Source organism: Andrographis paniculata, unplaced genomic scaffold, assembly GCF_009805555.1.
Source record: "Andrographis paniculata isolate CXL003 unplaced genomic scaffold, ASM980555v1 Contig17END, whole genome shotgun sequence".
Lineage (NCBI taxonomy): Eukaryota > Viridiplantae > Streptophyta > Magnoliopsida > Lamiales > Acanthaceae > Andrographis > Andrographis paniculata.
Window position 1 is genome coordinate 757120 of NW_026137457.1, and position 16389 is coordinate 773508.

Below are 16389 nucleotides of genomic sequence, written 5' to 3' on the forward strand. Positions count from 1 at the left end.
TATATTTTTTATTAGGTTATATAATATATAAATTTCTTTTATGATATATTCTTAATTTTAATATTTACACATAATTTATTAATAAAATTAATAATAGTATTTTATTATTAAGCAATCGATTACGTCAACTTTAAATAAAAAACTAAAATTAAAAATCATTTAAGAAGCTAAATCAAGCCAAATACTACTAAAAAACTTGTTTAATAACCCAATTCAAACACAATTTTCAACTTTATATTTTTTTGGTTTACGCAAGTTTTTTCTTTTACTTTTTCAAATGCAATTTATAAAATTATCCCTAAATCACAAGATTAAAAAATTTATACTTCAAAATTATACCACTTGAAACACCACAAAAAAAAAAAAAAAAAAAAAAAAGAACCAAGCAAACATAAGTAATTGGCATGCTAATATCTAAATACTCTAATTTTAATAAAAAAATATCATAAACACACTATTGACACTTATCAAACAAATTTTAATTACTCCAACTAGAAAGAGTACTTTTGAAACTCTTGAAATTGTTTTTACTTTAATTAAAATATTGGCCCAAAACTTGTGTAAGTATAATTTTTAAAAATAGAAGCGAAAATCAGTTTTTTTTTTTTTTTAAATGAATCTGACATTATTACCGAATTTCAGAATCTCGTGCCTGAAAACGACCAGATTCATTAGCAAGAAGCTCCAATTTTGAATCGTGACGGAATATGGAAACTACGTTCAACCTTACAAAATAAATAATCACAAATGTCCAAAGATGATCCTGAATGGTATGCTATACCTTTCTGTTAAGTGAAATATACAATTCTATAACTAGTGAATATTTTTGTTTATATATATAAATGGAATTATGCAATAATAATAATAATAATCATATAATGCATGCGTAGTAAGGTTGGTTTGGAGAACCTCCTACATAAACACGTCCAGATTCATTAGTGCAGTGCCAATCAATACCACACGCATTTGAATCTTTCAAGAATAACGTCTACATACATACGCACCCCACCTTTCTACATTTACACCTTACTTTTAACTAATTAAAAAAGAACCAAAAAACGAGATTCATTATAAAAGGTCAAATGTTGTTTTGTTTTGACTTTTTATTGTTTTCCAATGAACACTTTCAATTCCTATAAAAATATAATATTTGTTTTAGCAAATATTACATTATATTACTACTACATAAATTTAATTTATGTACACATATTTAGAAAATTTTGTTATTATTTATAAACATCAATTTGAGTCCAATTTGTGTGTTGGAGTAGGGGTTCAGTTTGTCTGTTTTTTTTTTTTTTTTTTTTTTAATTATTCAATCATATATTTTTAACAAAACTATTACATGCAATACCTATATTACATTAAAATTATCACACACACACACAAATGGTAAAATTATTACCGAGTAAACAATAAATTCTTTACAGTTTGATTTATTTTTGATATTTTAAATCTAAAATTTTAAAGGAAAAATATTAGCTAAATGCCATGTTTGTAGATTTAATAGAACAAAGATAAAAATAAAATATAAGTCAACACAATTATGTTACATATAATTTGACTGGAGAAAAGTATTTTAAGTTTTCTATACAATTTTTTATTCACCTGCTTTTAATATACTAATTCAAAAATAAATTTATAGTAACCAAACAATCCATATTGAATTACCGATAAAAAAATAATAATCCTATTTTGGACCACATAATTCCCAATTTTATAATCATACAGAGAAATTAATTCGAAATTAAATAGCATTAGCCACAGTTGAAATATAGGCAATTAAATCTCACCCTTATCCATATTGTAATTTCTAAGCCCGCATTTATAAACTAATAAATAGTAGTAATTAAAACACCTAATGATAATTAATGATATAAAAATTTATCATTCATTAGGACAGATTTCCTTCATATCTTCGCTTAGCAGTGAAAACTTCTCAGAGGTCTCCTATGTCCCAATCCCAATTTCCTCCAAATTGAATTTTCAAAATCAAATATATATATAATGATATAACAAACAGTTCCTGAGGCAAGAATTCCAACATGGCATCCTTCACAATAACCCCAAAGCACCACAGACACATAAACAACCCATTCCCAGCCAACCCCAAGACTCTCCCTTTCATCACCGGCAATCTCTTCTTCAATTCCCAAACAATCCCTTCTCACAAGGTCTATGAAATCGGGGATTCATTTCAATTGACATGGTCTACAACCAATGGAGGCTGTGTCTCCATTTGCCATGACTCCAACCCTTCTACATCCATATGGTCGACCGTGCCGGGACAGGCCTTCGTGTCGGCGGCCGTCGTCGACACAGAGGTGGAGGAGAGCAGAGGATCATTTGTCATCAAAGATGGCAATGTCCACCACGTCTGCAACCACCAATCCATTGAGGAGATCAAGGTTATCCAAGAATCTGATTTCAATGGAAACCATGATCACCATCATCAAGAATCTTTGTTAATGGAAAACGACAGGCCCCCATCATCTTCGTCGTCGCCTGTCGTGCTGATCAGGGGAAGGATTTTCAATGCTAAGGAAAGGGACAAAGGCCCCGCAGCATATGCTAAGTATTGGGCTGTTTTCGATCAAAAAAACGGTAACCAGATAGGATTTAAAGTGAGACTTGGAAAGCCAAGTGTGGAGAAGGCCCCAAAGTTATCTCCAAGAAGTTATACCTATAGCTTCAACTACAGAGGCTTTGCGCGAAGAGTGGGTCGACTAAGGAGGCTTCGGATCGAATGGGGTGGATATCTTTCTAGAAAGACATTGACAGCGGCAGCGATTTCGCCTACAGAAGAGGATAGCATTGCCATGAACAATGCAGCTCGTCCCGAATTCAATAGGATTTGCATGACATATGTGAGTGAAGAAAGTGAGAGGTTCTTTGGGTTTGGAGAGCAATTCTCACATATGGATTTTAAAGGGAAAAGGATTCCTATATTTGTTCAAGAACAAGGAATCGGGCGAGGCGATCAGCCTATTACGTTTGCAGCTAATATGGTTAGTTACAGGTAAAAAACAATGGTAAAAGAACTATAATAGCTACTACATCCTACATTTCAGCTGTTTAACAGAAGTTTTGTTATGAAATGCTTCAGGGCTGGTGGAGATGAATGCACTACTTATGCTCCTTCTCCTTTTTATATCACATCGAAGATGAGATCGCTCTACCTAGAAGGGTATAACTACTCGGTTTTCGATCTAACAGAGCCTGATCGAGTCCAAATACAGGTAGTTTTCTGTAATCTAATGTGTTATTGATTTCTGTGACACCTAATTTTTCGATCTATGAAGACTATATTGAGTGAACTTGGAAACATGCTTGCAGATACATGGAGATACAATTGAAGGTAGAATACTTAGTGGAGACTCACCTGCTGAGCTTATTGAGCACTACACAGAAACCATTGGGCGACCTCAACAGCTTCCTGAGTGGATAATTTCAGGGGCCGTGGTGGGACTACAAGGAGGCACCGATGTGGTACGGAATATCTGGAAGGAACTGCAAGCCAAGGATACACCAATATCAGCATTTTGGTTGCAGGTGGAACAATTCACATTAAAGAAGAGTTATTTCAAACTAGATAGTTTTCTAATACATGAATTCTTGCTGTGCAGGATTGGGTGGGAGAAAGGAAGACAGTTATCGGGTCACAACTATGGTGGAACTGGGAAGTGGATTCCTCTAGGTACTCAGGATGGCAACAATTGATTAAAGACCTTAGTGATCAGCATGTCAAAGTGATGACATATTGCAATCCTTGTTTATCTCCTGTAGGGATCATATCGAAATCTTGACAATTGCATTATATTCGAATACATGGTATTGGTTATGACTTACGACAACCTTTTGATTCACTTGTACAGATGTTGGATAAGGCAAATGTAAGAAGAAACCTCTTTGAGGAGGCAATGAAGTTGGACATCTTAGTGAAAGACAGTAAAGGAAGACCCTATATGGTTCCCAACACAGCTTTTGATGTTGGAATGCTCGATTGGACCCATCCGAAAACAGCAAGTTGGTTCAAGCAGATTTTGCAAGAAATGGTGGATGATGGAGTCAGGGGTTGGATGGCTGATTTTGGCGAAGGCCTACCAGTCGATGCCTGTCTATACTCAGGTTGTGTATAAGTATAACATGTTTAAAAAGAATCATTCAAACTAATAACAGATACTTTATGCTAACATGAGCTTCCTATCAGTCCACAATATGAGGTTTTTAAGTGTCCAAATTTTCAGGAGAAGATCCAATTGCTGCCCACAATAGATACCCTGAGATGTGGGCAAAAATAAACAGGGAATTTATCGACGAGTGGAAAAGTAAATGTGTTGGAAAAGAGAAGGAAGATCCAGAAGAGGCATTGGTTTTCTTCATGAGGGCTGGTTTCAGAAATAGTCCTAGATGGGTAAGCCTATTTTGGGAAGGAGACCAAATGGTAAGTTGGCAAGCTAACGACGGGATAAAGAGCTCTGTAGTAGGCTTGCTAAGCAGTGGGCTTTCGGGGTTTGCACTCAACCACAGCGACATCGGAGGTTACTGTGCCGTAAGCTTCCCATTTTTCAAGTACCAAAGAAGTGAAGAACTTCTCTTACGATGGATGGAGCTTAATGCATTCACTACTGTCTTCCGGACACATGAGGTAAGAGTAAGACTAGACTTTCCCTATTGTGCATTCACAACTCATGATCATAAAATATTTATGCATTTTCACACCTATTTAATACAAAATTGTTGAGCAGGGAAACAAACCATCAAGCAATAGTCAGTTCTACTCCAATGAAAACACTTTATCTCATTTCTCAAGGTTTGCAAAGATATACAAAGCCTGGAAGTTCTATAGAATCCAGCTTGTAAAGGTAAATTGTATTTTCTTATTTAGATGATCAATACAGTGATACAATCTGAACTTCAATATGACTATCTTAGTTTTTGGCCTATGCAGGAAGCCTCCGAAAAAGGGCTGCCTGTTTGCCGCCACCTATTCATTCACTATCCAAAAGACAAAAAAGTGCACAAACTAACATACGAGCAGTTTCTAGTCGGCACAGAGATCCTAGTGGTGCCTGTTCTCAACAAAGGAGAGGAAACAGTTAAAGTGTATTTCCCAAAAGGCGAGCCCCAGCCATGGAAGCATGTCTGGACAGGTGAACTATATACTGAACAAGGCTCTGAAAGATGGGTGAAAGCTCCAATAGGATATCCAGCTATTTTCGTCAAGGAAGGATCCGACGTTGGAGAAATGTTTCTACAAAATCTTAGAGGCTACAACATTCTATAAACCCAACCAAGAGAATGAATTCTTTTTATTAGAACCTCTAATTGTGTAGCTGGAGATTTGCCCTTCATCTACGACTCAATCATGTCAAGGGCCATTAATTGTTGTATTTAGCCAAAATTTGTTTTTCCAACCTTTTTCTGTAATCATCACCAAAATGTATATACATTTTGAACTTATATCTACTTTAATTCAGCACCATGCTTCTTCTGGTAATTCTCCAAATACTTTACTAGTTTACTCAAGTACCATACCACAACCGAGACCAAATAACTGATCCATAGTCTGCAGGCTCTTAGTTCAGATCAGATTGTTCATGAATCAAATTTATCATTATCATTATAGAAAACATCTCTCCTTAATGGCAAACTACGTTACCAGATCAGGATGTCACCTGAAATACTAAAACTAGGAACGACAATCAGAGCTAAGGGATGGACTCCAAACTCTATTCCATATAAATCAGTCTAAACATAATTTTTACACCGTGTAGGAAGAAGAAGAAAACTGAAAATCCTTAAATTGGACGCTATGCACGATAGAAACAAAATCACCAACCAAAACTCAATATATCTATATATATATAACTTGCATCTCCAATACAAAGATCAGTTAGCATATATGAACACATAGCAAAATCAAGATGAAAAGACAGTATGAAATAGAAAGAAATTACCTCAACTCGCAAATAACCGATCAATGCTCCATTCCACAGCAATGGCGATGTCTCTGCTAAGTGCTAACTGAATTTCGTAAAACCCTCAAAGCGGAAAGTGATCCGAATACTACCTTTGAATATTCGCCTATTTATACGATTTATTGGGACACGTGGCGGATCCAAATGACTTCTTGCCAGCTGCATTTCGCTAAAATATATACATGTATGATATTTATTAAAAAAAAAAAAAAACTCCAAAAATATTATTTTTAAAATATTAGTTGGGGGTGATGTAATATTATTAAAACATTTAGGGCCAAATTGAAGAAGGAAAAAACGTTTTGGCCATCTGAGATTATTTGCACATCACACTGTCTTCCCTAATTTTGTCAGTCGTCGTCTCCGGGAAACTCATTTGATTTATTCCTCGGCCATTGGAGGAGACGGTGAAAGCAGGGAACGTATCCATCGAGACTACCGGCAGCCGTGAGACTCTCAAATCAAATAAAGTTGCCGTCTGTAGGTTAGTCGTTCAACCAGAAATTTCATTTTCTGTATATTCAATTTGTAAATGTTTTGGGTGTGGACTTTCGGTTCGTGTTATTATCGCATTTCGGATGAATTGGTGTGCGAGAATTTTAGGTAATTAAAATCCTATTGTTTTTTCTATGAACGCCGTCTTTTGATGTTGGAATTAGGGTTTAGGGTTTTGGACATAATTTTATCCGTGAGAATACATTGTACAGCCAAATGCTTTGGGGATTCTGTCCATTTTGCTAAAGATTTCTGCACGTTACTAATTTCATCCTGAAAATTTGGTAAGCAACAGAAGATAGTATTATTCGTTGTATGATTCAGCCATTGGAATGCATTTTGAAGCTTTTGTCATTTTAGAAGGGTTCTGCATTAAAAGGAATTGAGCATATTGATTCAAACAATCTATCTGTGCTCGAAAAAGCAAAGCAGATTGATTTTAGGAGATTGTTTTGCATTATAAGTTATACCTTCATAGATGTAGCTGAAGAAAATTGTCAGTAGATCTGTAGGCTGTGATGAATGACTTCTTGTTTGCCTATTATGTATAAATGTAGTTTTGAAACTTCGACGAACTTTGAATGGTGAGGGGTGACTTTCTATACTTTGTAGCCGAGTACGAATCGTAGAATTGCTCAAGTGTTGCAACTTGTTTCAGTCTATGTATAAACATAATTTTGAAAAATCGACCTACTTTAGAGCTCAAGTTGCTCAAGTGTTGCAACTTGTTTCAGTCTATGTATAAACATAATTTTGAAAAATCGACCTACTTTAGAGCTCAAATGGTGAGGGGTGACTTTCTATACGTTCTAGCCGAGTATGAATGGTTGATTTGCTCAAGTATTGCATACTTGTCTCGATCTATACATAAATGTAATTTGAAAAAGATTGAGGGATGACTTTCTATATGTTCTAGCCGAGTACGGATTGTAGATTTGTTTGAGTGTTGCATCCTTGTTTCAATAGATCAGTGTTCTTGTTTCAAATCTATGTATAATTGTAACTTTGAAAAGTCGACCAACTTTAGAGCTCAAATGGTGAGGAATGTGTTTCTATCGATCTGTGTACATTTCATCATGAAACAGGGATGGTTATTCCTCCTCCAGCAAGGCCAGAAAGAGTGTTGAAGTATCTAAAGCCCTATGTCCTAAAAATGCACTTCACGAATAAGTTCGTGCACGCCCAAGTTGTCCACACCCCGACAGCAACAGTGGCCTCGGCTGCCAGCACGCAAGAAAAAGCCCTGAGATTAAGCATGGAAAAGGCGAAAGAAAACATGAGGGATGTGGCTGCTGCTGCAAAAATCGGGAAGATACTTGGAGAACGCCTGCTGATGAAAGATATTCCGGCTGTTTCGGTGGCCCTGAGTAGGGATCAGAAATATCACGGCAAGGTGAAGGCTGTTATTGATTCTTTGAGGGATGCCGGGGTGAAATTAATATGAGCGCCGAGCAGATTATTCATAGAATGGCGAAGGAAAAACACTCAAAACGACGTTTTTGGGGTACGTAGCTGTTTACATCTTTTGGATTATGAACTAAGTCTTCTTTATATTTGATCTGATTCGATTACTGTTGGAAGTGTTCTTGGATTGAACAATCAAGGTGCTGTTTTTGTTTGTTTTTAAATGTCAAAAGTACATTTTTGTAGTTTTGTTAATCTTTTGTTCTAGCATCCATTGTTATGTTATTATTCCTGCTCAATTATTTTTTTCAATCTCAGATGCGTTGTATCAACGTAATATTTAAATTGCTTCATTATTTTTATGAGATCCACGACAATTTATTTATTTTAATATATTTTTATTGTTTACTAAATGTTTTTTTGATAAATTTTTTAAAATTTTATTATTTAAATTTTGCATTTTTCGAAAAAAATATACTTTTTCCTCGTACAAAATATTCCATCGAACAATATTTTAATATCAAATTCAAACTAAATTGTCTCAAACTCAAGCAAAAGAAACACACCTTTTAACATATCAATAGTAATATTTATCATATAATATATTATAGTAACTTTTAAATATTAATTTACTATTATATAATTTTTATCATTATATTAAAATATTTAATCTATTGGAATTAAATATATTAATTGAAAATGATTTTAAAATATTATTTTAAATGAATTTGAAATATATTTTTAGATGAAATATGAAATCTTTTACATAATAATTAATTATTTAATATATTTTTTTTTTTTTATCGATGTTCGATTCTTTAAAAATATAATATGATAATATTGAGAACATATGATGCTATGACAAATAACAAATATTTTATATTAAAATATATATATATATATATATATATATATACAACACACCTATAAATATAAATAGACTGACAGCCATAATTTCTAATTTCAATCAACAGAGTAACCTCTCCCGTTATTGAGAGATGAAAAATAGTAAATGTAGGTGGAAGAAATCTAGTTAGATAACAAACTATAGATGTAACTTGTAAAGATAGAAAAAAACTGTAACCATTAGTGATGGTCATAAGATATAAGTTGATGCCCTATGTCGATGGACAGTGTAAATGTTAAATTACAGACCAATGTAGCTACTCGAGAGGGCAACATGTATATCCAAAACCCTTCATTTTTTGACAAGCTACGCCAAACACAATAGTGTAAAGTTATTCCTAAACTTGCAATCAAGTAAGGTCAAAATTTGTCGAGATTTGGTAATTTTATGATGATCCCAAATCCCTGGTAGAGGTAGATTCTCGTTCAAGGCGCCGGCGTTCTCTCTGGGAAAAAATGATGATCAGAAAATAGATACACGGAGAAGAAGGCCAACAAATTATCATGAACACCTAAACTTCAATAGTGCAAGTCCAAGAATTCTGACACTTTAGGAATGCATTGCAATAACAAGTAACACAACAATTCGTATAAACTAATTAACGCTTTTCTATGAAGAAGAAGGGCACAAACAATAAGCCATTATTACAGGCTCGACTCAAACATGCCATTATTACAGGCTCGGTTTATTTAAATTTGAGCTAAAATAGTAGCCTGAGTTTAACTCGTTAGGCTTGACTTTAAGCTCGGGTCGCAAGGCTTGAACTCAAGCCCGAATTTGAGTTCCACTTGAATTTTATACATTATTATATTTTTTTAATATAAAAGCTAAATATAATTTTATCCACAATTTATTATAATAAAATATTCAAATTACATTAGTAAATTATATATATATATATTAACATATAAAGTGATACAAATATACCATTACCAACAAACTCAGTCGAGCTACTGGTGAGCCTAACTCGAGCTCGACTTGTTTACATAAACAATAATTTTCGAACTTGAGAGCGCAACTCGTTCATAGCTTGACTCACGAGCTACCCAATTCGTTAACAACTCGACTCCTTTCTAGATTAACATAGCCACTTTACAAAATTATATAATATGCATCAAACTTTACAATAACTCGAAGCCCCTAGTGTTTTCTTTAACTAAGGTTAGATTGAAATGAAACTTCTGCTTCCAATTCGCAACATTTTCATACAAATATCACATCCAATAATTATTATCATATTTAAACAAAAAAAAACATCAAAATACAGGAGAATTCTTTAAGTAAAGTAGTAATATCATCTACCCTATTGTAAAAGAAGGTTTCCTGATGTCCAGTCTAAAAGTTGAAACAACAGAATGCAGCATCGTATTAAAGACAACCAAACAGATGAGCATGATATAGAAGCCATGAAAGGCAGCCATTAAAGCAAGCATGTTTCTAACTCAACACAAAGCATGATTTCAGTTTAGCACAATGGCAAAAAATAGCAATAATTTTGATGAACGTACCCTTCTCTCCCAGTACGGAAGGAAGCAAACAAAATCATAAACAGGTCCTATGGTTTGAACCAAAACTGCATTCAGACCAGTGAAGATCAACAAAGCAGTCATTGGTCGAGTTTTGTGCGGCATGTCTCTTCACATAAGAATTCTGCCAACAAAACAAAATCACAATCAATCTAGCAGTTCCGAGGAAATTCGAGAAACGTAGCATCAAAACCTCTACAGATTCATGCTCTCAATATAAACTGAAATCCGAAACCTCATTAATCGCAGAAACATTAACGAACTAATCAATTTTCATATCACCAAACTAACAGGTCTTCAAACCAAACCGAAACTATCAATTTCCCCAATCTAAACTCCAAAAATTCACACCATTTCACATACCTTGAGAAGCTACAAATGCTCGAAGACCTCATAAACAAATAGAAGTCAGATTGTGGTGACATATTTATGCAAAGAAAAAGGATTACCTGAGGTGGAGTCACGGGAGAAGTAAACGAAGGATCGTCTCGTCGACTTCCCTTATTTTCATCCCCCATTGAAGACGAAGGAAGCGAATTTAAGAATTACGGTATTGGGCCAAAGATAGGCCCAATTCATAGGCCCATCTGTCTCCCAATTCTCCGGAGTCCCGGCGCTCCGAGAATACAAATTTAGCGACTCCGGGAGTACAGTAATTGCAGAATATGGAAAGAGCAAATTGTGTATAATTTATGGCTATGAACAGACTGTGGCGTGGGTTTAGTGATGCAATAGAGATTAGAGAAGAAACCTCAAATCGCCAAATGTCTAATATGAAGCTAATTTATCGGAACATGAAGAACCGGTCGTGTTGCTGAGGATTTTCTGCTGAATCTGTGACGACCATTGTTTGGAAGCCAATCAATGTCTAATCCAGGGCAATTTACCTGTCACACGATGACCAATTACGTCTCAATTTTTGGGGGTCTAATTTGGATGACGCCATTGGAGACCCGATCCGAGAAACGTAGGAAGAAAATAAGAGGTTGGTTGGTTCGTAGGATTCGTTTCTTTTTGCTCTCTTATGGTTGGCTTAGGTTAATTGCTTCCGTTTTGATAGGGAAGGGAGAGACAGAGAGGAGAGAGAAGAAGAAAGGAAGAAAAAAAAAAAAAAAAACATGGAAGAAAAACATTGCAGGCAACCTGTTCGACGAAATGCCTGACTGAGTATTTGCTCATATGAACATCGAGATTGATCAATGGAGGTCTGTGATGTATCATTCAGGGGAAGAACATTGTGAATCGGTAGGTTTGGATCAGCCATGAAGGCATGGGAGGCGACGGTCCGGAAGACGCAGGCGGCGGCGAAGAAGCGCGCCAACACGATATTCGGGACGTCGTACGCTGTGGAGAACGACGAGGAAAGCAGCAACGATCAAGACGAGGAAATGCACGCCAACGGCGAGGTGTATCAGGCCGAGAAGTTTCTGTCAAACGGCGACTATTACACCGGAAATTGGGCCGATAACTTGCCCCATGGCAAGGGCAAGTATTGGTGGACCGACGGGTGCATGTACACCGGCGAATGGTTCAAAGGGAAGATGATGGGGAAGGGTACGTTCAGCTGGCCGTCGGGGGCGATTTACGATGGCAATTTCAAGAGCGGGTTCATGGACGGCGAGGGGACGTACACGGGATCGAACGGCGGGGTGTACAAAGGTTCTTGGGTGATGAATTTGAAGCACGGCCACGGCGCGAAGGAATACGAGATCGGCGACGTCTACGACGGGCAATGGAGTCGAGGATGGCAAGAAGGCGAAGGGAAGTACCAATGGAAAGACGGGACCTTTTATACCGGCGAATGGAAACGGGGAAAGATGTGCGGCCTCGGAAAGATGTTCTGGCCGGACGGGAAAGTTTACGAGGGAAATTGGGAGGACGGAATGCCGAAGGGGACGCTAACGATCAAATGGCCCAACGAGAGTTTCGACGTCGGGAATTGGACCGTCGATCCGATGGAACAGAACGGGACGTATTACCCGCCAGGGTCGAACCCGGAAGGGAGTCTCCAATGGGATTCGCAACAAGTTAACGACGAGTTGAAGGATTACAAGGTTTATCCCGAGGAGAAAGTCCCAGTATGGCCGTCGCAGAAGAGGCTCGCTATATGGCGATCTTCGATGGGATCCGACGGCAGCGGCTGCGGGAGTGGCAGTGTCCGGCCGAGACGACTTTCGGTCGACGGGAGAATAGACGCCGCCATGGATAAAGAATTGGGAGGCGGGCTGCGATTATCCGACGGAGCTGCGCCGTCGTCTTGGACGGCAAGCATGTCGGCGAGATACAACGGCGATGATCGTTCCTTACCGACTTCGTATTCCGAGCCGGTGTCGAGAGGCAAACCTATCCGAATACCGAAAGCGATTAAGCGACAAGGCGAAACGATATCGAAAGGGCATCGAAACTACGATCTAATGCTGAATTTGCAGCTCGGAATAAGGTACTTATCTTTTGTTCGTCCTCGAAGATAAGTTCGGTTTAACGGATTCGAATCATTCGCAGGCATTCGGTTGGGAGACCCGGGCCGCCTCCGTCCCTCGACCTGAAGTCGTCGGCTTTCGACCCGAAGGAGAAGTACTGGACGAAGTTTCCTCCGGAAGGTTCAAAGTACACGCCGCCACACCAATCGTGCGAGTTCAAGTGGAAGGATTACTGCCCGAAAGTGTTCCGGTGAGGCCTTTTGCCGAAACGAGTGTTATCCGGTGTTCGCCGTTAATCGAGTTTAAAAAAGCTTCGATTGTTGCAGGACATTGAGGATGTTGTTCAAGGTCGATCCGGCCGACTACATGCTTTCGATATGCGGTAACGATGCGCTGCGCGAACTGTCCTCGCCCGGGAAGAGCGGGAGCTTCTTCTACCTGACGAACGACGATCGATACATGATCAAGACGATGAAGAAAGCCGAAGTAAAAGTGAGACTTCTCGCGCTTATAACAACTATCTGTTGTATAAAAGTATGTGATGTGCTGAATAAAAGTTATCCATACCTGTCGATTGACGTCAGTTGTTCTTGTTCGTCGTTGTCTCGTGTAACGAACAGGTGCTTTTACGTATGCTAAACGCGTACTACAACCACGTCCGAGCGTTCGAGAACACGCTCGTGACGAAATACTACGGCCTGCATTGCGTCAAGTTGAACGGGCAGAAAGTACGGTTCATCATCATGGGGAACCTCTTCTGTTCCGAGTACTCGATCCACCGAAGATACGACTTGAAAGGGTCGACGTTCGGGCGCCTGACGGATAAACCCGAAGCGGAGATAGACGCAACGACGACGCTCAAGGACCTCGATCTCAACTTCCTATTTCGCCTGCAAAAGACATGGTATCAAGAATTTCGAAGGTATAATGAATCCCGAACCTTTTTGCCATTTCCGTGTACCGAGAAACCGATGTTTTCGTCGTCTGCAGACAAGTTGACCGAGACTGCGAATTCCTCGAGCAAGAAAGGATCATGGACTACAGCCTTCTGGTCGGGCTACATTTCACGGAATTGACGAACGACGAGGCGACTCCGCTGAGCGCCCCATCGCTTGTCGGTAATGTTCCCCTAACCTCGTCTCGATTTATAATCGTGATCGTAAAAAACTCACCGTTTTGTCCCTTCTTCGCAGACAGCAGCGGCGCCTCCGACACGGAATCGCTCCCTCGTCTCTCAAGAGTCGACGTCGACCAGCTGCTATTAGACCCAGCAGGGTAAATAAAAAATCACACAATAAACATGTAATTACCATGAAGTTTTGATGCATTAGATCCGGGGAGGAATTCAGACATGTTGAAAACGACGTCGTCTGCAGGTGGGCGAGCATAAAGCTCGGGATCAACATGCCGGCAAGGGTCGAGAGAACGGTGAGATCGAGCGAGGCGGAGATTCAGTTGGTAGGCGAACGGACGGGGGAATGCTACGACGTGATCATGTTCTTCGGGATCATCGACATCCTACAAGACTACGACATTACGAAGAAACTCGAGCATGCATACAAGTCGATCCAGTACGATCCGAGCTCGATCTCGGCCGTCGATCCGAGAATGTACTCTCGGCGTTTCCGGGACTATATTTTCAGAGTTTTTGCAGAGGATACTTGAGGAAGATGAAGATGAAGAAGATGATCAAGATGTACATTGAAGAGGTTTAATTTAATTTCTTCAAGTGTAGTTTTTTTTGAAATTTTTTTGATTTTTTTTGCATATATATTTTGGTTGTTGGAATTCTTGATGTAATGTTGTTTAAGCCCAATTTGATTTGGGAATGGTTTGGTATAGTGAATGAACAGAAATTCTGCCAGATAGCCACAAAGTTAGGTTTTTTTATTTTATTTTATTTTTTTTCATTCTTTTGGTTCTATTTGTAAACACTTCTTGCAGATTTCTGAGTCGGGCGTGGTTTATTTGGAGTTTTAATTTTGTTCTTCATTTTGAACTTTAATTTAAATGTATATAATATTTTATTTAAATAAATACATACAAAGAATTTAACTCCAAAAAATCAATAAACTGTGCAATCTCAAATAACAATGAAATCACCCTAAAAATCAAATCTATTTGACCTGAAATTTTTCAAATTCAGATTTAAGTGTTTGGGAATTTTAAAAAATAATGTTAACTTATAAATAAGTATAAATATCATGAAATTTATAATACGTAGCCATATTCATACTTACTAAAAAAAAAAAAATTGTTTGCATTGCAAAAATAAGTGAAATGTATATTTACCAAAAAGACATTATTTATGGGTGTGTTTGTTTGGGGGATTGGATTAGATTTCAACTATTCATCTCATTTTTTTCCCTCCAAAAACATCAAATTAAACACTTTTTTTCATTTTTTATATTATACTAAAAATCAATTTTACATTCAAAACATCACATCAACATATATTTATATCACATCATACAATTATTCAAATTCAAAATTTTTATTATTCAAATCTCAACTCAAAATCCAAACACACCATGATATTAATTGATAGTGAAATAAAGTCAAAATATTTAAACATAGGAGATATAGTATAATTTACCTTTTTATTTATTTCACATGATATCATAGTTGAAGTTTGCATGGAAAAGACAAAAATTGCAATTTATAGTGCGCATGCACTGTTCATCGTGTGTATTTATTTAATTGAGCTACTTACTTACTGTCACTTTTATTATATACGTATATTAATTAATTAATGATGCTCTCTGTAGTGGCGCGGTGATTAAGGCGCCGGCGACCACCGCGGGGAAGCGGCGAATCGTCCAAATACAGATAGCACAACACGACATAACACTTTTGAAAAGTGTGAACTGCATATATACGTACATAAACAATATATATCCACATACCAAAAATGCCTTACGCAGTATGTTTCATTCCTGGAAACATATACATACATACGTACATTTCCATGAAGGGAATACTGTCAACTGTCAACACATAAAATTAAAATTCAATATATACCATTCTTACGATTCTTCTTCTTCTTTTTTTTTTTTTTTTTTTTTTTTTTAATATCTAGACGAACTTTTGTTCTCTTTATACTTTTTTATATACCATTTTTATTAATTTATGAATTAATAAAAACAATAGTATTTTAATATAAAAAAAATAGTAAGGAAAAGAATTTTATGAAAAATTAACAAAAAAAAAACAGTAAAAAATAATTTATTATTAATTATAATGAAATTATGAATAAATAAAATATTTTATTATAAATAAATTGCACAAATTAACCAACAAAGAAATGGACATAATTCTAACTAATAGAAAAAGAATATAATGACAAATAAGAATGTGTTTGTTTTTTACAAATTAAAAATTATATTATATATATTTTCAAATATTTAAATATATATTATAAACTTTTTTAATACTAGCATTTATTAATTCCTATATTAAAATTAGTAACAATATTATTGATATATACATATAAATATTTATATTATTAATTTATTAATTAATTAAATATCATTACATAAATACCTTGTAAAGAAAATAAAAGAGGTATTTATTCCACGGGACGAATGGAGTATAAGAAATTTCACGCTCCTAATAGTCCTCAGTCAAAAAATTCAAAATGCGAATCTCATGAACAC

At 36.5% G+C, this 16389-nt stretch overlaps 5 protein-coding genes across 7 annotated transcripts in view; 4 read left to right on the top strand and 1 right to left on the bottom strand.

Moving 5' to 3' along the window:
* The window catches only part of LOC127265184 (two-component response regulator ORR9-like), a 92044-nt gene that overhangs the window by 34078 nt on the left and 41577 nt on the right, over positions 1-16389 (top strand). The window lies entirely within an intron of this gene.
* On the top strand, positions 2046-5370 carry LOC127265038 (uncharacterized). Its single transcript, XM_051294692.1, has 8 exons — positions 2046-3019; positions 3107-3239; positions 3337-3552; positions 3627-3782; positions 3876-4128; positions 4248-4648; positions 4749-4865; positions 4952-5370. Exons 1-8 carry the CDS (start codon positions 2046-2048, stop codon positions 5285-5287), a joined length of 2586 nt encoding a protein of 861 aa, XP_051150649.1. The 3' UTR covers positions 5288-5370.
* Positions 6272-8150, top strand: LOC127265193 (uncharacterized). Its single transcript, XM_051294903.1, has 2 exons — positions 6272-6465; positions 7562-8150. The coding sequence occupies exon 2, from the start codon at positions 7564-7566 to the stop codon at positions 7918-7920; it is 357 nt and encodes a 118-aa protein (XP_051150860.1). The 5' UTR covers positions 6272-6465; positions 7562-7563; the 3' UTR covers positions 7921-8150.
* Positions 8948-10987, bottom strand: LOC127265219 (uncharacterized). 2 transcript variants are annotated; one of them, XM_051294932.1, is made up of 3 exons: positions 10763-10987; positions 10296-10437; positions 8948-9232 (listed from the first exon to the last, which is right to left on the bottom strand). In XM_051294932.1, the coding sequence occupies exons 2-3, from the start codon at positions 10416-10418 to the stop codon at positions 9173-9175; spliced, it is 183 nt and encodes a 60-aa protein (XP_051150889.1). In that variant the 5' UTR covers positions 10419-10437; positions 10763-10987; the 3' UTR covers positions 8948-9172. The 2 variants fall into 2 exon arrangements, with proteins under 2 accessions (XP_051150889.1, XP_051150897.1); XM_051294940.1 differs by having other exon boundaries at positions 10677-10987.
* On the top strand, positions 11026-14688 carry LOC127265046 (phosphatidylinositol 4-phosphate 5-kinase 4-like). 2 transcript variants are annotated; one of them, XM_051294706.1, is made up of 8 exons: positions 11026-11298; positions 11374-12753; positions 12816-12983; positions 13060-13225; positions 13354-13655; positions 13724-13851; positions 13927-14008; positions 14110-14688. In XM_051294706.1, exons 2-8 carry the CDS (start codon positions 11576-11578, stop codon positions 14396-14398), a joined length of 2313 nt encoding a protein of 770 aa, XP_051150663.1. In that variant the 5' UTR covers positions 11026-11298; positions 11374-11575; the 3' UTR covers positions 14399-14688. The 2 variants fall into 2 exon arrangements, with proteins under 2 accessions (XP_051150663.1, XP_051150671.1); XM_051294714.1 differs by having other exon boundaries at positions 13931-14008; positions 14110-14247.

Excerpts from the sequence above, each read along its gene's own strand:
- LOC127265046 (XM_051294706.1), top strand. The coding sequence starts at position 11,576 with ATGAAGGCATGGGAGGCGACGGTCCGGAAGACGCAGGCGGCGGCGAAG. Across the intron at positions 12,984-13,059 it reads TACTGCCCGAAAGTGTTCCG|GACATTGAGGATGTTGTTCA; the intron begins GTGAGGCCTTTT and ends CGATTGTTGCAG. Across the intron at positions 13,852-13,926 it reads GAGCGCCCCATCGCTTGTCG|ACAGCAGCGGCGCCTCCGAC; the intron begins GTAATGTTCCCC and ends CCTTCTTCGCAG.
- LOC127265219 (XM_051294932.1), bottom strand. The coding sequence starts at position 10,418 with ATGCCGCACAAAACTCGACCAATGACTGCTTTGTTGATCTTCACTGGT. Across the intron at positions 9,233-10,295 it reads TTCCGTACTGGGAGAGAAGG|AGAGAACGCCGGCGCCTTGA; the intron begins GTACGTTCATCA and ends ATTTTTTCCCAG.
- LOC127265038 (XM_051294692.1), top strand. The coding sequence starts at position 2,046 with ATGGCATCCTTCACAATAACCCCAAAGCACCACAGACACATAAACAAC. Across the intron at positions 3,783-3,875 it reads GCAATCCTTGTTTATCTCCT|ATGTTGGATAAGGCAAATGT; the intron begins GTAGGGATCATA and ends TCACTTGTACAG. Across the intron at positions 4,649-4,748 it reads CTGTCTTCCGGACACATGAG|GGAAACAAACCATCAAGCAA; the intron begins GTAAGAGTAAGA and ends ATTGTTGAGCAG.
- LOC127265193 (XM_051294903.1), top strand. The coding sequence starts at position 7,564 with ATGGTTATTCCTCCTCCAGCAAGGCCAGAAAGAGTGTTGAAGTATCTA.